The sequence below is a fragment of the Carassius carassius genome, chromosome 2 (assembly GCF_963082965.1).
Source record: "Carassius carassius chromosome 2, fCarCar2.1, whole genome shotgun sequence".
NCBI classification, from domain to species: domain Eukaryota; kingdom Metazoa; phylum Chordata; class Actinopteri; order Cypriniformes; family Cyprinidae; genus Carassius; species Carassius carassius.
In genome coordinates this window covers 18,985,101-19,000,696 of record NC_081756.1, presented here as the reverse complement: position 1 = coordinate 19,000,696, position 15,596 = coordinate 18,985,101, and the positions used below count along the sequence as shown (strand labels likewise).

The following is a 15,596-nucleotide window of genomic DNA, read 5'->3' as shown; positions in this document are numbered from 1 at the left end:
TGAGCACTGACTAATGGGAAGAGGTCAGCTTTTCAATGCAGAGGAATGGGGATTGACTATTTGACACGTCTAAAAGTGCAGTTATTTTTCTACCTTACTAAAGGTTTCTTACACCTGAAGCGTGTTATAAATTATGTGTACTCACAGACTATGGTCAGAAGCACGCTATTATACTACTTGTGCTATTGCGATTTGCATACTGTGCAATATACAATATGCACATTTTTATGTATAGAATACGTGAACATTTACATTTATGCATTTAGCAGACGCTTTTATCCAAAGCAACTTACAGTGCATACAGGCTATGCATTTCTTTTTACCAATATCTGTGTTTCAAGAACTGAAAAAACGAAGTGGGGAATGTTGGACACTCAAGTGTTGCAGCATTCCTTTCACAGCGGAAAGAGAGGGGCTATCAGACTTTAATGCTGGATGATAAAATAGCCTTATAAAATGAATATACTAGACTACAGAATACATAGTGCATAGTGTAAATGCATAGTTCATCATTTGGGACACAACACTGTTTTGTAACTCTTTGTTTGCTTTGTGCTCTCCGCAGTTCCCAGTGCTTCTCCACAGCTGTCCCTGCTGAGTACATCTCCCACTGACATCAGAGTCATGTGGCTACCTCTTTCCTCACAGCTGAGCCGCGGAGCCATCACACGCTACCGCATTGACTACAGAGCGCTGGAGCAGGGTAAGACAGCACAACCTACTGACACTGTGGTGTTATCCCCAGAAACCCTGACATATTACATAATAGTCATAATAGTTTTTAGAGTTTATTAAACCTTTACAAAAAATTATATAGGAGAATGTGGAGGTCATACTTGAGGAGAAAAAAATATAGATTTTGTTCATATCCTCGCATTTTGGTGCAGTTTCTGATATTTATATGGCCAAGAAGTAAGTTAATGCATTGAAATACAATGTTGATTAAGCAATAGCAAGCAATAACAAATTTGATGTACAAATAAATGTTTCTCAAAAGCCTGATGTATCATATTCAAATTAAACTTTTAGAATTAAACTAAAAGGCCTTTACTTGCTAAAAAAGTACAACCTATCAGTCGGACATCAAAGGCATGTAGTAAATCGTGTATAATAGGTATTTCAGCAAAGTTTTGATTGTTAATCACAGGGAGGCCTTTGAGAAATTTGCATATGAAATATGATACAGTAAGATTTCTATGGTTAAGATCTATTTAGGCTGTGTGTGTGGTTTGAACTTGAAACATGTTGATGGATGCATTTTGGCTGATTAATTCGTAGCTTTTTGCATTATCTGTAGTCACAAGTAGGGCAGGTGGCATGTCTGGGGTATTTTAAGAATAATAATATTTTATTTTTCCCACTTAAGGGATATTTGTTTTGGGCAGTAAAGATAGACTGCAAAAAAGATACCTGCATCAGTAACAGCCACACACTTGTGTCCTTCACACTAGAGTTATTTTGAGCTGAATGGCACAGACGTGGCTGATTGCTCTGGCTTTGAGTGCTTAATGAACAGTAACAAAGGTTGAACAAAAGACAGATTCAGTCTGATGGCCTGTGACATAGAATGAGAAAAAGAAGCAAACTCAATTCAGACAATCAGACATTGTTCATGCTTCTTTATCAGCCATTATTTTCAATGGCATACTTATTTTCTGGCATGTGTTTGTGTGTGTGTGGCCTTCAGTGGATCACATATACTCTGTGGAAGTGAGTGGGAATGAGACACAGGTGACTTTAAAGGATCTGAAACCAAATCAAACATACCAGATCCGGATTGCGGCAGGAACACGAGCTGGGTTTAGTCAGTCTTCTGAGTGGGCCTCGCACCACACACCAAACCTTACTCAGGGTGAGTGAACACAAACACATACAAATGCACTATATGCACAATATTACCAGTTTCAACTCGCACAAGGTTAAACTTATATGCAGTGGTGCCTCCAAGGGGCTGTTGATCCCTCTAAAACAACACTGACCACCCCATTGGTCTTGCAGTCACTAAGACTATACATTTTTGTTTAACTTTAGACTAAATAGTGATTATTATATCTATGTGAATGATCAGACATGGCCAAATTTTTTTTTTTTAGAATTTTTAGAATATATTTAAATATTTTGAATTTATAAGAAGAAAAACTCAGGTACTGTAAACATATGTCACAACATGCTTTATTTCCCTAATATATTTGTGTGTGTGTGTGTGTGTGTGTGTGTGTGTGTATAGTTTAGATCTTGTCTGCTCTGGTACGAAGTTCAAATCTATAGTCAAGTACAAAGTCCTAAATACACTGCTGTTCATAGCTGCATTTTTTTAATCCAAATGACAATAAAAACAGTAATACTGTGAAATATTATATATATATATATATATATATATATATATATATATATATATATATATATATATATATATATATAAAGTTTTCTATTCTAATAGATATTGAAATGTCATTTATTCCTGTGATAGTAAAGCTGAATTTTCAGCAGTCATTACTCCAGTCTTTATGATCCTTGCAAAATCATATGCTGCTTTGGAGCTCAAGAGATATTTCTTGTTATTATTAATGTTGAAAACATTTGTGCTGCTTAATATTTTTGTGGAAATTGTCAAACATATTTTTCAAGATTCTGTGATGCATAAAGAGTTCTAAACAATGACTTTTAATTGAAATGGGAATCTTTTGTAACATTATAAATGTATTTACTGTCACTTTTGGTCAATTTAATGTGTCCTTGATAAATAGAAGTTTTTTTGTTTGTTTGTTTTTTGCCAAAAACAAAACAAAACAAATCCTAATGTCCCCAAGCTTGAACAGTAATGGATGTTATGATAATTTTAGCATACAATCTGATGATGAATCTATGTATCTTCTGTTTAGTCCATAGCCATTTTGAAGTCATCAACCCATATTATTTTAATTTTGTATCAAAATTAAATAAATTTAATTATTTATTGTGATTTTTCCCATTATAAGACATTGGCTATTCTTGAAGCCTAAATGAGAAATTAAACATGGGTAAATAAAATAATCTGATCATTCTGGTCCACATGATTATGGCAGTGGGATAAGCTTGCAGGCTTTTTTTATGCTTGTTTTAAATACCAGTTTAATTTGTATGCAGTTTTCAACATCCTTCATTAAAAATGTCCTGGAGGCGCCACTGCTTATGACAGCCCTGCTAGTGCACACACAAAACACTGCCATTCTCACCAACACCCTCTGTTGTCTTTCCCAGTGCTCTTTGCTCCCACTGAGCTCAAAGTAAGAGCCAAAATGCATTCCCTCCATGTCACATGGCAGCCACCACCCAATCACACTCAAATCATCGGCTACAAGCTTTCCTGTAGGGAACTGGATGGAGAGGAGCTGGCCAATGAGGAGAAGCCTATGATCAACGAGAGGAATCAGCAGATCAAACTGAGGAAGAGAGTTAAACACCATGAGGTCACAGGACTTGGTGCGAGTTGAACAGTAACTTTATTTACATAAACTATAATCTTGCATACAAATATACTAATTCATTTTCTAATAAAAATTGAAAAATAAGGGATAGGAAGGGAAAACTGAAGATCAGCTGGCTGTATTATCTAATTGCCAACAGTGTACATCGGTGTCATTATAGTTAACTAAGACTAAAACCATTAAAAAAAATCATTATATATATTGTCATAAACGTGTGTGTGTGTGTGTGAATTTCAAAGCAACATTTATTATTTTCATCTAGTACTAAAATACCTAAAACTAAAATAAAACATTTATAAAAACTATATATATTTAAAAAACAAAAAGTATAAAAATTACAAAAATTTAGTTTTTACTAAAATGAAAATTGTCGAATTACAAAAAATATTTTGATTATTATATGCCGGTTATTCATCTCATTGGTACTAAAATCACACTGGTCTACACCAGCTTGAATGCAAAGCATGCATAATGCTTTAAAGTATGTCCATGTGATTGTTTTACTTGTCTGATTGTTTCAGCTCCTGATCAGCTGTACGAGGTGAAGGTTTGGGCCTTTAATAAACAGACTGAGGGATATCCTGCTGTCTGGAAGGGCAGAACAGAGAAGCTCACACGAGGTGCGTGTGGTTGTGAGGACATCAGATCAGATCTAGCTGTCCTGTGGATTGAAATAGGAGTACATTTGGGTGTGTGTGTGTATCGTTTTCTTAGTGCGGACAACAGACTCTCTCCCACCATTGCCACCCATCAGTGTCAGAGCTCGTGCAAACAGTTCCACTTCTATCTGGCTCCACTGGGAGAAACCGCACTTTAGCAATGTGCGAATCATCAACTACACTATACGCTGCAGCCCCGCAGGAATACGCAATGCATCGCTGGTCTCATACTATACCAGGTACTAGGCATATGCATAAACATGTTCATGTTTCGACAGATTATTAACAATCATTGTGAAATGAGCTCTGAAAGCACATAAACATTTATCTCCACACTGAGAATACATTTACCAAAAGCCATTAATAAAAATTGCACATCTTCTTTTTCATTATTTTTTGTGAATTTGAAGTAAATATTGTGTGTCAAATATTTTATAGCATTTTCCCTCACTACATATTATATTTATTATATCTGACAGATATATTTTTTTAAAGACTGATCAAAAATTGATCAAAACTGACAATAGAGACATTTATAATTTTGCAATCAATTCTACTCATCTACCGGAAAAATATTGAGCAGCACAACTGTTTTCAACATTGATAATATGACTAATGTGTCTTGAGTACCAAATCAGCATATCAGAATGATTTCTGAAAAATTGTGTGATGCTGAAGACTGGAGTAATGGCTGCTGAAAATTCAGCCTTGCCATCACATGAATAAATTATATAAAAAATATATATTTATTGTTAATTATTTATTAATCATTTTCACAATATGAATGCTTGACTGTATTTTTGATTAAATAAATGGAGCTGTAAACATATGAGACTTCTTTTTAAAACATTTTAAAGCATTTTTTTGAATGATTCGATGATAGCAACATTGACCGTTAAATAATCCCTTCTCAGTCAACCAGTCCTCTGACTCTATTTCTCTGTATCTTACTGTATTTCAGCTCTTCTCAGGAGATTTTACTGGAATCACTGAAGCCCTTCACAAGCTATGAAATCGCTGTGCAGTCTAACGGAGCTGATATGAGTGGCCCTTTCAGCAGCACAGTGGAAGAGTCCACACTTCCAGACAGTGAGTACAGCCCCTTTCAGTGCTGGAAAAGAACCTTTCTGCCTAATATATGTGAAAAAGAAAGTTTTATAGAGTTTAAATTCTATGGAATATGGTCTTTTGTGATTGTTACTTTTCTGGAAAATCTGGCAGAGTTCACACTGTCTTGAGTTAGTCCGTGTGTGAGCGAGAGCTCTAATTATTGTGTGTACAGAAGCGTGAGTGTCTGTGGGTTTTTTGAAATGTGGGAAGTGATGAATGAATACGTATTTGTGAGTGTACTGCAAGTGTGTGAGTTGTGTGGGTCAGTGTGTTTGTGTTAGGTTAACAGTTAGAGGATTAATAGGGAGAGGCGTCAGGAGATAATTGGCTTTAATTAAAAGCCCAGATGGAATTTGCTCCTCTTGTTGGCCAAGAGTCTTTCAGCTTGTCAGTCAGTCTAGCCAAGTGATGGCGGGGAGGGGCATGTTGCCACAGTGATTTAGTGTCAGACCAACTGAGAGGAGCTTTATCTACTCTTGTGGGGGAAGAAGTAGTGGACACTTAAAAAAAAAAAAAACAAGCAGATTTTATACTTGTGGTATCTCCTTAACTCCCAGACAGCACATGCTGTGACCATTATAACACCACAAACCTTTAAATGTGCTTTTCTTGGCAAAGACTTTTTTCGTACAGAAAAAACTGTCCGATATAACAAAACCATCTGCAATCTCTTAACTAGTGGAAAATCTCCCCTCACCCTACATGTTTCATATATGATTTTTTTTTAATGTGTGTTTGTGTACATTCAAGTTTTATTTTAACAGTTTATATATTACATTTCTGTGTACGTTTTTTTTAACGTTTGGTTTAGTAATTTAATTTTTTGATCCAAAAAAGCCCTTTAATGAGCTACACTTTCAAAAGCAATGCATAATTATATTTTAGTATTATATTCGTGAATTCAGAGTACACTGGAAAACATAGTCTCATGTCATGTTTGAAAGTACTGCACCTTGATGTATGTGTATACCATGGTAAATGCTGGAAGTATGAGTAGTCTAAAATCATTTTTTAATACATATTCATTTTAAAGATTGTGTCTAATTCAAAATGATTGTGATGATAATTCTTAATGAATATGCATCTCTTTTCCTTTTTTTGGTGTCTTGTGTGTGGGGTATAAACGTGGGTTTTTACCGCAGGACCCTCCTCTCCGCCTCTGGACATGCAGTTGAGTGCACTGGACTCATACTCTGTTCTTGTGAGCTGGCGCCCTCCACTGGAGCCAAATGGTGTCATTTTGACCTACTGGATCCTCTACACTGGCAACATCAGCCATCCAGATCACCTGTGGATAAACCTCACACATGACGGTAAATCTACACACACACACACACACCCAAACAACAAGCACATGGTGTAGCATGTCATATGAGAATTGTTATTGTCTCCCTTATAAATCTCTCTCTGTCTCACTGTCTTTCTTTAGGTTCTGTTACCAGTGCAGAGGTCCAAGGCCTGACGAGTGGGATGCGTTATTATTTTAAGATGGGGGCCTGCACTGAAGTTGGGGTGGGACCATATTCACCTGTGAAGGATGTCTTTACTCCTCCAAAGAAATATGGTGTGTATTTATATGTAACAGTTTTCACACTGTTTATTGAGTGTATGATGTTTTATTTTTTTTAAGGATGTGTACAAATTTTATTCTTTAAGATTTCTATTATGTTTCTGTGGTCACCATTTACTTGATAATTTGCAGTATTGCTTTGGCTAGTTTAATTTATTTAATTTATAGATCCACTAAAGCGTTTCATATGATTTCCACTTTTAAAAGCAATAGGTCATGATAAAACATCCTGCAGTTTTTTTAATTAGCAGGTGAGTTTTTACCTCTGATGTAAATAGATACACTATTGTTTGAAAGTTTGGGGTCAGAAAGATAAAAAAAAAAAAGTTTTTTTCAGCATTAAATTGAATAAAAACTTTTGTTTTTGTATAAGTAGACCTTTATAGAGCAAGAGATTCTGCAAACCCCCACAAATATTTTCAGTGGAAGAATAAAATAATCAGCCTCCCATAGCTACTAACTGAAACCTCATAACCTTTACATTAATGTAATATATTTATTCCCTATATTTATATATTTATGTTACATTTGCATTTGTGACTTTTCTAGACTCTTTAATTCAAAGTGGCATAGACCTCATTCAAGGTATACACTCAACTGAATCAAACCCATGGCCTTGCAGTGCCCTTTGAGCTACAGAAAACTTGGCTGATATGTGAACATTTGCAGTCCAAAAAGCATACACTGTGGCTCAAAAACATGAACCTGCAAGTAGCACTGACTGTGCTTATATGTATTTAATGTCTTTTTCTATTGCTTTGGCAAAGACAACCCTTGTTTATAATGCCAGTTAAGTTTCTCTAAATCTACATGAGGCATCACAGGTGTGTGTGTGTGTGTGTGTGTGTGTGTGTGTGTGTGTGTGTGTGTGTGTGTGTGTAGAGACTGCCATCTGCCTCTGCCCATCACTGACACTCAATTAATAGCATTCCCACAGGGAGTGTGAAGTGATTCGCTCCAGCCTCATACACACACCGTCTGTGGGGATTTGGTCACAGAAATTCACAGACTTACATACACCAGTCATAAAATGAGTTATAATTAATATAACACATTGTGTTGTAATTAATGTGTCATTATTATGCTTAAGTACGATTAAGTTGTATTGAATTACTATAAAGTTTAATTATGTATAATGACTCGATGACTGATTTGTACACTTCTGTCATGCATTCTCATTCTCTCTCTCTCTCTCTCTCTCTCTCTCTCTCTCTCTCTCTCTCTCTCTCTCTCTCTCTCACTCTGTCACTCTCCTACAGAGCTGGATATCCATGCTGTGACTGGTATCATAGTTGGTGTGTGTGTTGGTCTGCTCTGCATCCTGCTCTGCATGTGTGTCAGTTTCCGCAATGGAAAAACACGGTATGCGCCTCTTCAAACTTTGTAAGATCCATGAGTTAAGATCACTTCATTGGCTATAAATGATTTAAAATTCTGTCGTTGTTCATCTGTATGACTCTTTATTGTTCAGAACAAAAAATATCTTTTTAAGAATGTTTCTTCTGCTTTTGTCCATACATACAATGAAAGTCACTGGTGTTTAGAATAAATAAATAAATAATAATTATTATAATTAATCAATGCTGAAATGACTAAAATTATTTTTCTGTTATTGAAATAAATCTGAATAATAATAATAATAATAATAATACATAAAAAAATCAATATTGCCTTGACAGCTAATTGAAATAGAAATATAATAAATTATAAAAATGATAACGCATGTGACAAATTTAGAACTAAAATGAATATGAAAACTGAAAATATAAAAAAGAGCTAATTCAAAATAATAATAAGTACTATAATAATGTATGAATAATATTATCACACTTTCTATCAGAGAATTTGAACCCACTGAAACGTTCTTTTTTTAATGCATTTTCATTTTATAGACAAACTATTCCTTTTATACACACAAAAACGCTGCAACAGTTGCAGTTTAGGAAGAAATCTGTCTTCCCCCCAAAGGCTTTTAATGACAAACGAGCTGCAGTGAAAAGCCTCCCAAAATTATGTTCAAATTTTAAAGGTTTCAAGGACCTTTTGGATGTTACTTTAATCTGGAATGAGACATGGGTGAATAACAACACTCAATCACACAGCGTGTGTGCAAGCGTTTGTGTGTCTGAAGCAGATGTGGCAGATGTGTGGTATTGAGAGCTGAATGGCAGAGAGTCATGGCTGATTGCTCTCGCTCTTTTAGAGCTCTGCTGGTTTAATGAACAGCCACAGAGGCAGATTGAGTCTGCTGGGCTTTTGCATTTAGAGAATGAGAGAACCAAACTCATTTCACCTTCTTCTGAGAATTGTGTCAGCTGCAGTGATTATTTGTTAACAGAGTATGAATAGAGCATAGTGTATCCATTATACATGCGTGACCTTTAGATTTGAATGTTTTCACATAAGTACACATTGATATTAATGTGAGATTGGGAATTTGACAAGCTTCAGTATGTGAGGCTGAGTTAATATGCACTCATCAGACTCTTGGAACCTCCAGCTGTGAAACTATGACCAAGCTCATTAGATAAAATGACTGGTTCTTTAACATTTACACTGAACAATAAATGTAAGTAAAAGGGAAGAAGAAAAGACAGGTTACATTTCTGAAAATTCTGAAAACAAAGTTTGTTTGTTTTTTCAGTTTCATATTATGCACCCCCTCGTTGAAGTCGCTACCTGATTGCATCCAAACCCCACCCCTAATCCTAACTCCTCCCCCACACCGACTCCTAAACCTTACCAATTCTATAGGGTGCATAATCTGGCAAGGTGCAAATCTCGGCATGACAATGTAATTCAGAGTCTGTGAAACCTAACCTGATCATGTCTCTTAAAAAGAAATGAGGAATCTATGAACTGTTTGAAAAGGTTATAGAAATCGTTGAGAACCTTGAAAGCTTCTGTGACAGCCCTCAGCTTTAGATATTTAGATAATATTTATTAGATCTCAGCATTAAAACTTCTATAGAGGACAACTTCTGATTCTTTTATAGTATTTCAAAAAGGAAGAAATATTTTGTTTGATCAAATTTATTACATATATCCTACTCTTTTGGACCATGTGAGTAAATGATGATATTGTCATTTTTGGTTGAGTGTGCTATAACTTTAATAATTTATTTTCTTAACTTTATTATTTATTACTATGAAAATATAAAATTATTTCTTTAATGAAATGATACTCTAAATAATAAACTAAAACTGCCAGTAGGTGGTGGTAAATGTCTTAATGATTAAGTCATTGTGTCATTTATTCATTCATGTGATTCGTTCAAATAGCTGATTCATTCAGGAGTGAAGTAAATGGTTCTTTATGAATGGTTCATTGAATCATTAGACTTGTTCGACTTGAAGCGGGTCATCACCATCAGACAGATCGGTGTGTGACATCAAAGTACCGCAAGAGCTTGGAGAGCAGACGACTCCTTGTGCTTCTGAATCGCTCTTATGGTACTTTGTCATACACTGATCGGTCTGTGCAGTGCCACTTCAAAGCCAACACAACTATGGCTAATGGTTCAATGCGCCAAATGGTTCACCCAATTCCTTCAAAATGTGGATTAAGAAATGAAATGCCGCTGTGGGTTGCTCAGAGATAAACAGTTCTGCTTTGTCTTCATATTTTGGTTGGCAAAACTGAGCAAACCAGAAAACATTGTGTCTAAAATAACACAATATTAACTTCTTAATGAACTGTTGTATAAGATGAGTATCACATTTGCACTCCTGTGATAATGCACTTTGCCTACAGCTGTGTGGCATTTCTTAACTATGTGATGTAAATATAAGACAAAATTTCAAACAGGGGTTATTTTGCCCCATGTCTTGAATTTTAGGGACATTTTCTAGGCTCCATCACGCAGTAAGCTGTTGCCCTGCCTCATATTAGTCATCAATCGACTGTATGAAATGGCAGATGATCCACACAGGTCTGGGGCGTTTTTTTTTTTTTTTTTTATAGTTTTTTTTTTTTTTTTTTTTTTTTTTTAATAAAGCCAAGGTAACATTCATTTTACACACGGCACACATGTGAAAATGACATAAATATAACAGTGGGCAAATGAATAAAACACAGCAGAGTACGTACACACGATTATGCAAGATACAAATGCACATTTCACAAGATCTCACAGCTGGATTTGACTTAGTCTGCAATGTTTGTGAAATTAAATGTTTATTAGACATTCAAAAGGTCGTTTAAAGTGGTGTACTGTACACCACTTAACCTAGCATTATAAATAAAGACGTTAAGTGATATTTAATGATCGTCCTCTCTCTCACTTTTAGGGATGTGTCTGGTGGACTTGACTCGAGTTCTTTGAGTCCTCAGTACAGGAAGGATGCCTGTCCAGTGCCTGCTACTGTGCCTGATTGCAGTGACTGCCATGAGTTAGAAACCCTCATGCCCTCTAATGCACAAGACCCCAACAAGCCCCTCACAGACCTCACTGAGCAGCAGAGTCTCATGGGTAATATAGAAGGGGCTGACGATGGCCTTGCAGAATCCAAGGTGAGCTAGTTAACTGTGCCAGCATCTATAGTACACTAATTTGATGTACCATACAAACTTTCTTCCAAATATGCATCCTTGTTGATAAGAAGGTTTCTATAAGCCAATGAGATCGGAGGGATAGGAAGAAGGTTTGGTTTTGCTTTTTGATAGGGCTATGTTGTTTCATAAGCATATTCCAAGACCAGCAAAAGATTTTGATCTATGAAAATGTTTTCATATTTTAGTATTTTCAGTCTTTCAGTTTCCTCTTTCTGCTCCACAATCAGCCAGCCTGGAATGGATCCGTTAGTCGGAACTGGGCCAATAGGATCACCAGATACAGAGATGCTATAACTGAGGATTCTTCTGCCCTCATCAATGGAGCTCTTGAGGGACCACCGTCAGAGAACAATAAGGTAAGGAGTGTAGAAATTACCATGAATGTTGGGGTGTGACAAAAACAATATAGAAATATAACAGATTTTTGATCTTTATCTTTTGAAATGCATGTAATCCTTGCACATCTGCTTGTGTGTTTATGAATGTGTGTGATGGGGGATGGGGCTGATGGATCGTGCCTCACACAGATGGGAAATGTACAGAGAACGTAATTACCATTAAGCAGACAGTGGGGAAGACGGCTAATTAGTATGTGACACTTGAAATGAAAAGCTGAAGTCTGCATACCATTTACCAATTACTGCCCTTCCGAAAGTGCCTCAAATATAGGAGCAGCAGGAAGCTAACACATAAAAAAACACCTTTATCCATCTCTCCTCCTCATTTTGCCATCATTTTATTTCCCTGTTGACATTTTTAAAAATCAGTTTTTCCAGTTCTTATGATTAAATAGTGCTGAACTGTACTGCACAAAATCATTAACATTTTAGATTGTGATCTTCCACCTTCCGTACCCACAGTGTCCAGTTTTCGCCCCATAATTCAATGTTTATATTAGACCATACATTGATTTAGTGTGATTAATTGATGAAACTACATTCAGCTTGACATGGTGTCTTCAGTATGTGGCATTCAAGAAACTAAAAAAGCACAATGGAAATGAATGAAAAAAAAAAAAAAATTATTATTATTTTTTTTTTATATATAAACACTATTGTTCAAACGTTTGGGGCCAGTATACTTTCTTTTCCAAAAACAATACTTTAGTTTAGTGAGGATGCATTAAATTGGTTACAATAAAGACATATATGCTGTTACAGAGATGAAATTCATTTGAACTTCCTGTTCATAAAAGAATGATGTGAAAAAAGTATCACATTTTCTACAAAAACATGAAGTAGTACACCTGTTTTCAGCATTGCCATCAAAGGAATAAATTACATTTTCAAATATGTTCAAAATAGATTTAAAAAACTGCGATTTTAATCCGTTTAATTCAGGCTTTGTGAGCACGAGATGATAAAAAACAAAAACTAATCTAAAACATAAAAAATATTACCAACCCCAAACTTTTGTACTGTATAGTGTAAAATAGAATAATATAATGTCCTTCAAATTTGAGAGCTTTTTTCCTTCAAATATCGATATGTAATTTGTTGTGATTAAATTTATTAATTAATTTGCATATAATGCAGTTAATTTGATAAACTCTGTTCAAGTCAATCTCTTCCTACATGCATGTATGGTTAAAAATATAGAACTCTTAATTCTTAATAAGAGGTCCGTTAACTATTATACATAAACTATTCCAACATAAAAAAAAAGTACTAGAACCATATTAAGAATGTATAAAAAAATATAACCTCACTTGAAGAGTTGTGTTTTTTTGTGATGTGCTGTATTTGCAGAGTGGGCATGTGGAGACGCTGTATTCCCTGAGCGAGAACCAGGTGGAGGCTGAAGTCATTGTACATTCACAGCTGTCTAACACGACAGTTGACCAGGGTCCACAAAGCGACATGGAGCTCTCTTTGGAGACTCCATTTTCCAAGCACCCTTCTCCTGGAAAGAAGGCAACTCCATCAAACCCACATCCAATTTATGCTCACAGCGAGAACAACCATGAAACTCGATCTCCATCTCCAACCCCCAGTACTCTCATCGCAGAAGTACTGTCCAATCACAATGGACCATTTGAAAGTGGACTAAGCCAGCCGACAGTGGGCAGTGCCAAAAACCAAGGTGTGGGGCTTACTAATGGCTTCCACTCATCCAAACCCCTTTGCTCAAAGGCAGAGACCCTGGAGAATGGGCTCCATAGGCTGTGCCCTACAGGAAAGGTTCTGCCCTCACCAGGTCTCCCTGCTTCCCCCTCATCCCTTGCCAGCTCTGGCCTTGTCCACTCTACCTCAGGGGCGCATAACTATGTGTACCCCTAAGCTGGAAGGAAGAAGCGTAATAAATGGTGTTCCTAAAGTTCTGGGACAGAGGAGCCCGAGTGGCACCTTCCTGCCGGAGAAGTTGATATTTTCTCATAGCCACGCACGCCTCTTCTCTTGGCTGTTTTATTGCAAAATTTTGGTTCCATTATTTTATATGTATGTACACATAGAATATTTTTTTTAGCACTAGTCTCCATGGAAATGCATTTTAGGGCATATCAGTGGCACACTTTAACCCCTCTTTGTGTGTATGTACGGAATGTGCTGAAGTGAAATGGTTTATGTGTTTACATGCACACATGAAGTCAGAGGGTTCTTACTCTGAGGTGAAGTCTAAGGACCCTGAAATCAGCCCTGCATATGGAAACAGAACTCATTCACAGGACGAACGTCACGAGATCAGTGCCAATGGGTGAAGATCTTGTCAGAGAAGATAACCCTGCCACAAATACCACCTCCTGCTGTCTCAGGGTCACCACACATAAACACAAACACACACACACACACACACACACACACACACACAGATCTGTGCTTAAAATGTCTGTACCAGAAAATTAGCACCATTTTTCAGTTCTACATGGATATTGCTTATCCATCTATTCCGGTTTAAAGGGATTGTTCACCCTTAAATTAACATTTTGTCATTTACTCTTGCTCGTGTTGCTCCAAACCTGTGCATGGACAAAAATGTTGTTTGTTTTCTGCAGAAGTAAGAAAACCATATAGGTGTGGAACAACTTGAGGGAGAGAAAATGATGACAGAAAGTGTGTCCTTAACTTGATCAGATCAGAGGTACATTTTTGCATACATACCAGAATACAATACAAATAAAAACACACATTCCCTGACTGGAGCGTAGTGTCTCAGGAGTCTCAAATTCAAAGTGCATTTGTATATACATGATTGCTGTATCAAATACCTATAGACAAAAATGAAGAAAAAAAGAAGGAACAATACAAAATGAACACTAAGAGTCCATGTACATTTTCTATCATTTCATGAGTGTACTCGTAAAGACACATTGATTCATGCTCCAAGTTTTTTCTCAGTCAACAGCACTACCTCATTTCTTTACAGGATTGTTTTTTTTTTTTTTCCTGTGTGATTTTATGAGTATAGAATAGGCGGTTTTGAAGCCGTCTGATTCATAGCCTTTGGATTATATCAGAATCTACTGCCCTTCTCACTCTGTCTGTATTCTTGTGTAACGGTTACTGAAACTTTCACCTGTGTGCAAGCATATGGTCATTTGCTTGTGTAGTCCTTTGCTATGAAAAAAAAGCTTGATCATCACAACAGTTTTGCAATATACCCTTCAGATGAAGGGGTATAAACACAGTGGAAGGCAAACCGCACGGTTTAAGATCTACCTGTTGACATGCCAGTCATCTCTTTTTCTCAGGAACTTCTACGCAGGGAGTCTGAGATGAACATTTTCAGCCAAACTAGGAAATGGCCTCCATCTTTCAGAGGTCTTGTCATGTACCTTATTCTTTGTCCTCATGCCATGCATCTGTCACCATTTAGAGTTCATCTGGAACTGTAAATACATTTTGTCCTCCATGCAAAATCATGTTTTATTACATTTTAGACGCTTATTTAAAGTAGTTTCTTTTATGTTAGCGCTGTTATATTGGAAGATGAACATCAACATACTCTCAAAATTCTGGTGTCTTCATGTTATCAACAGGACTGCCAATGATGCCAACAACAACTCTCAGTTTAGTCGGTCTCAGTCATTGCCACAGTTCAGCTGATTGTCTTCGTCTGTTTCAGTAACTTCACTGAATAGAGCTTTGGTGCTATAGAGCAAGACTAGGTTACTTTTAAGATGGTCTTTTGAACATTCCAGTTTTTGTATGTGCAGCAGGCCACACTCAGGGCTGATCATGCTGGAAATGAAGATGATGAATGTCTGAATAACTCTGGCTGCTTGTTTAATAATAACA

General features: G+C 36.4%; 1 protein-coding gene across 1 annotated transcript in view; it reads left to right on the top strand.

Annotated features, from left to right (window-relative positions):
* The window catches only part of LOC132105619 (immunoglobulin superfamily DCC subclass member 4-like), an 83,040-nt gene extending 67,807 nt beyond the window's left edge, over nt 1-15,233 (top strand). Inside the window, exons 9-20 of the mRNA XM_059510877.1 lie at nt 566-703; nt 1,688-1,852; nt 3,241-3,462; nt 3,989-4,087; nt 4,182-4,365; nt 5,088-5,215; nt 6,379-6,549; nt 6,666-6,800; nt 8,066-8,168; nt 11,097-11,319; nt 11,589-11,717; nt 13,110-15,233. Of these exons, the coding sequence (XP_059366860.1) occupies nt 566-703; nt 1,688-1,852; nt 3,241-3,462; nt 3,989-4,087; nt 4,182-4,365; nt 5,088-5,215; nt 6,379-6,549; nt 6,666-6,800; nt 8,066-8,168; nt 11,097-11,319; nt 11,589-11,717; nt 13,110-13,640 (2,228 nt within the window). The 3' untranslated portion in view covers nt 13,641-15,233. The remainder of the gene's footprint in view (nt 1-565; nt 704-1,687; nt 1,853-3,240; nt 3,463-3,988; nt 4,088-4,181; nt 4,366-5,087; nt 5,216-6,378; nt 6,550-6,665; nt 6,801-8,065; nt 8,169-11,096; nt 11,320-11,588; nt 11,718-13,109) is intronic.
* The last annotated feature ends 363 nt before the right edge of the window (nt 15,234-15,596 follow it).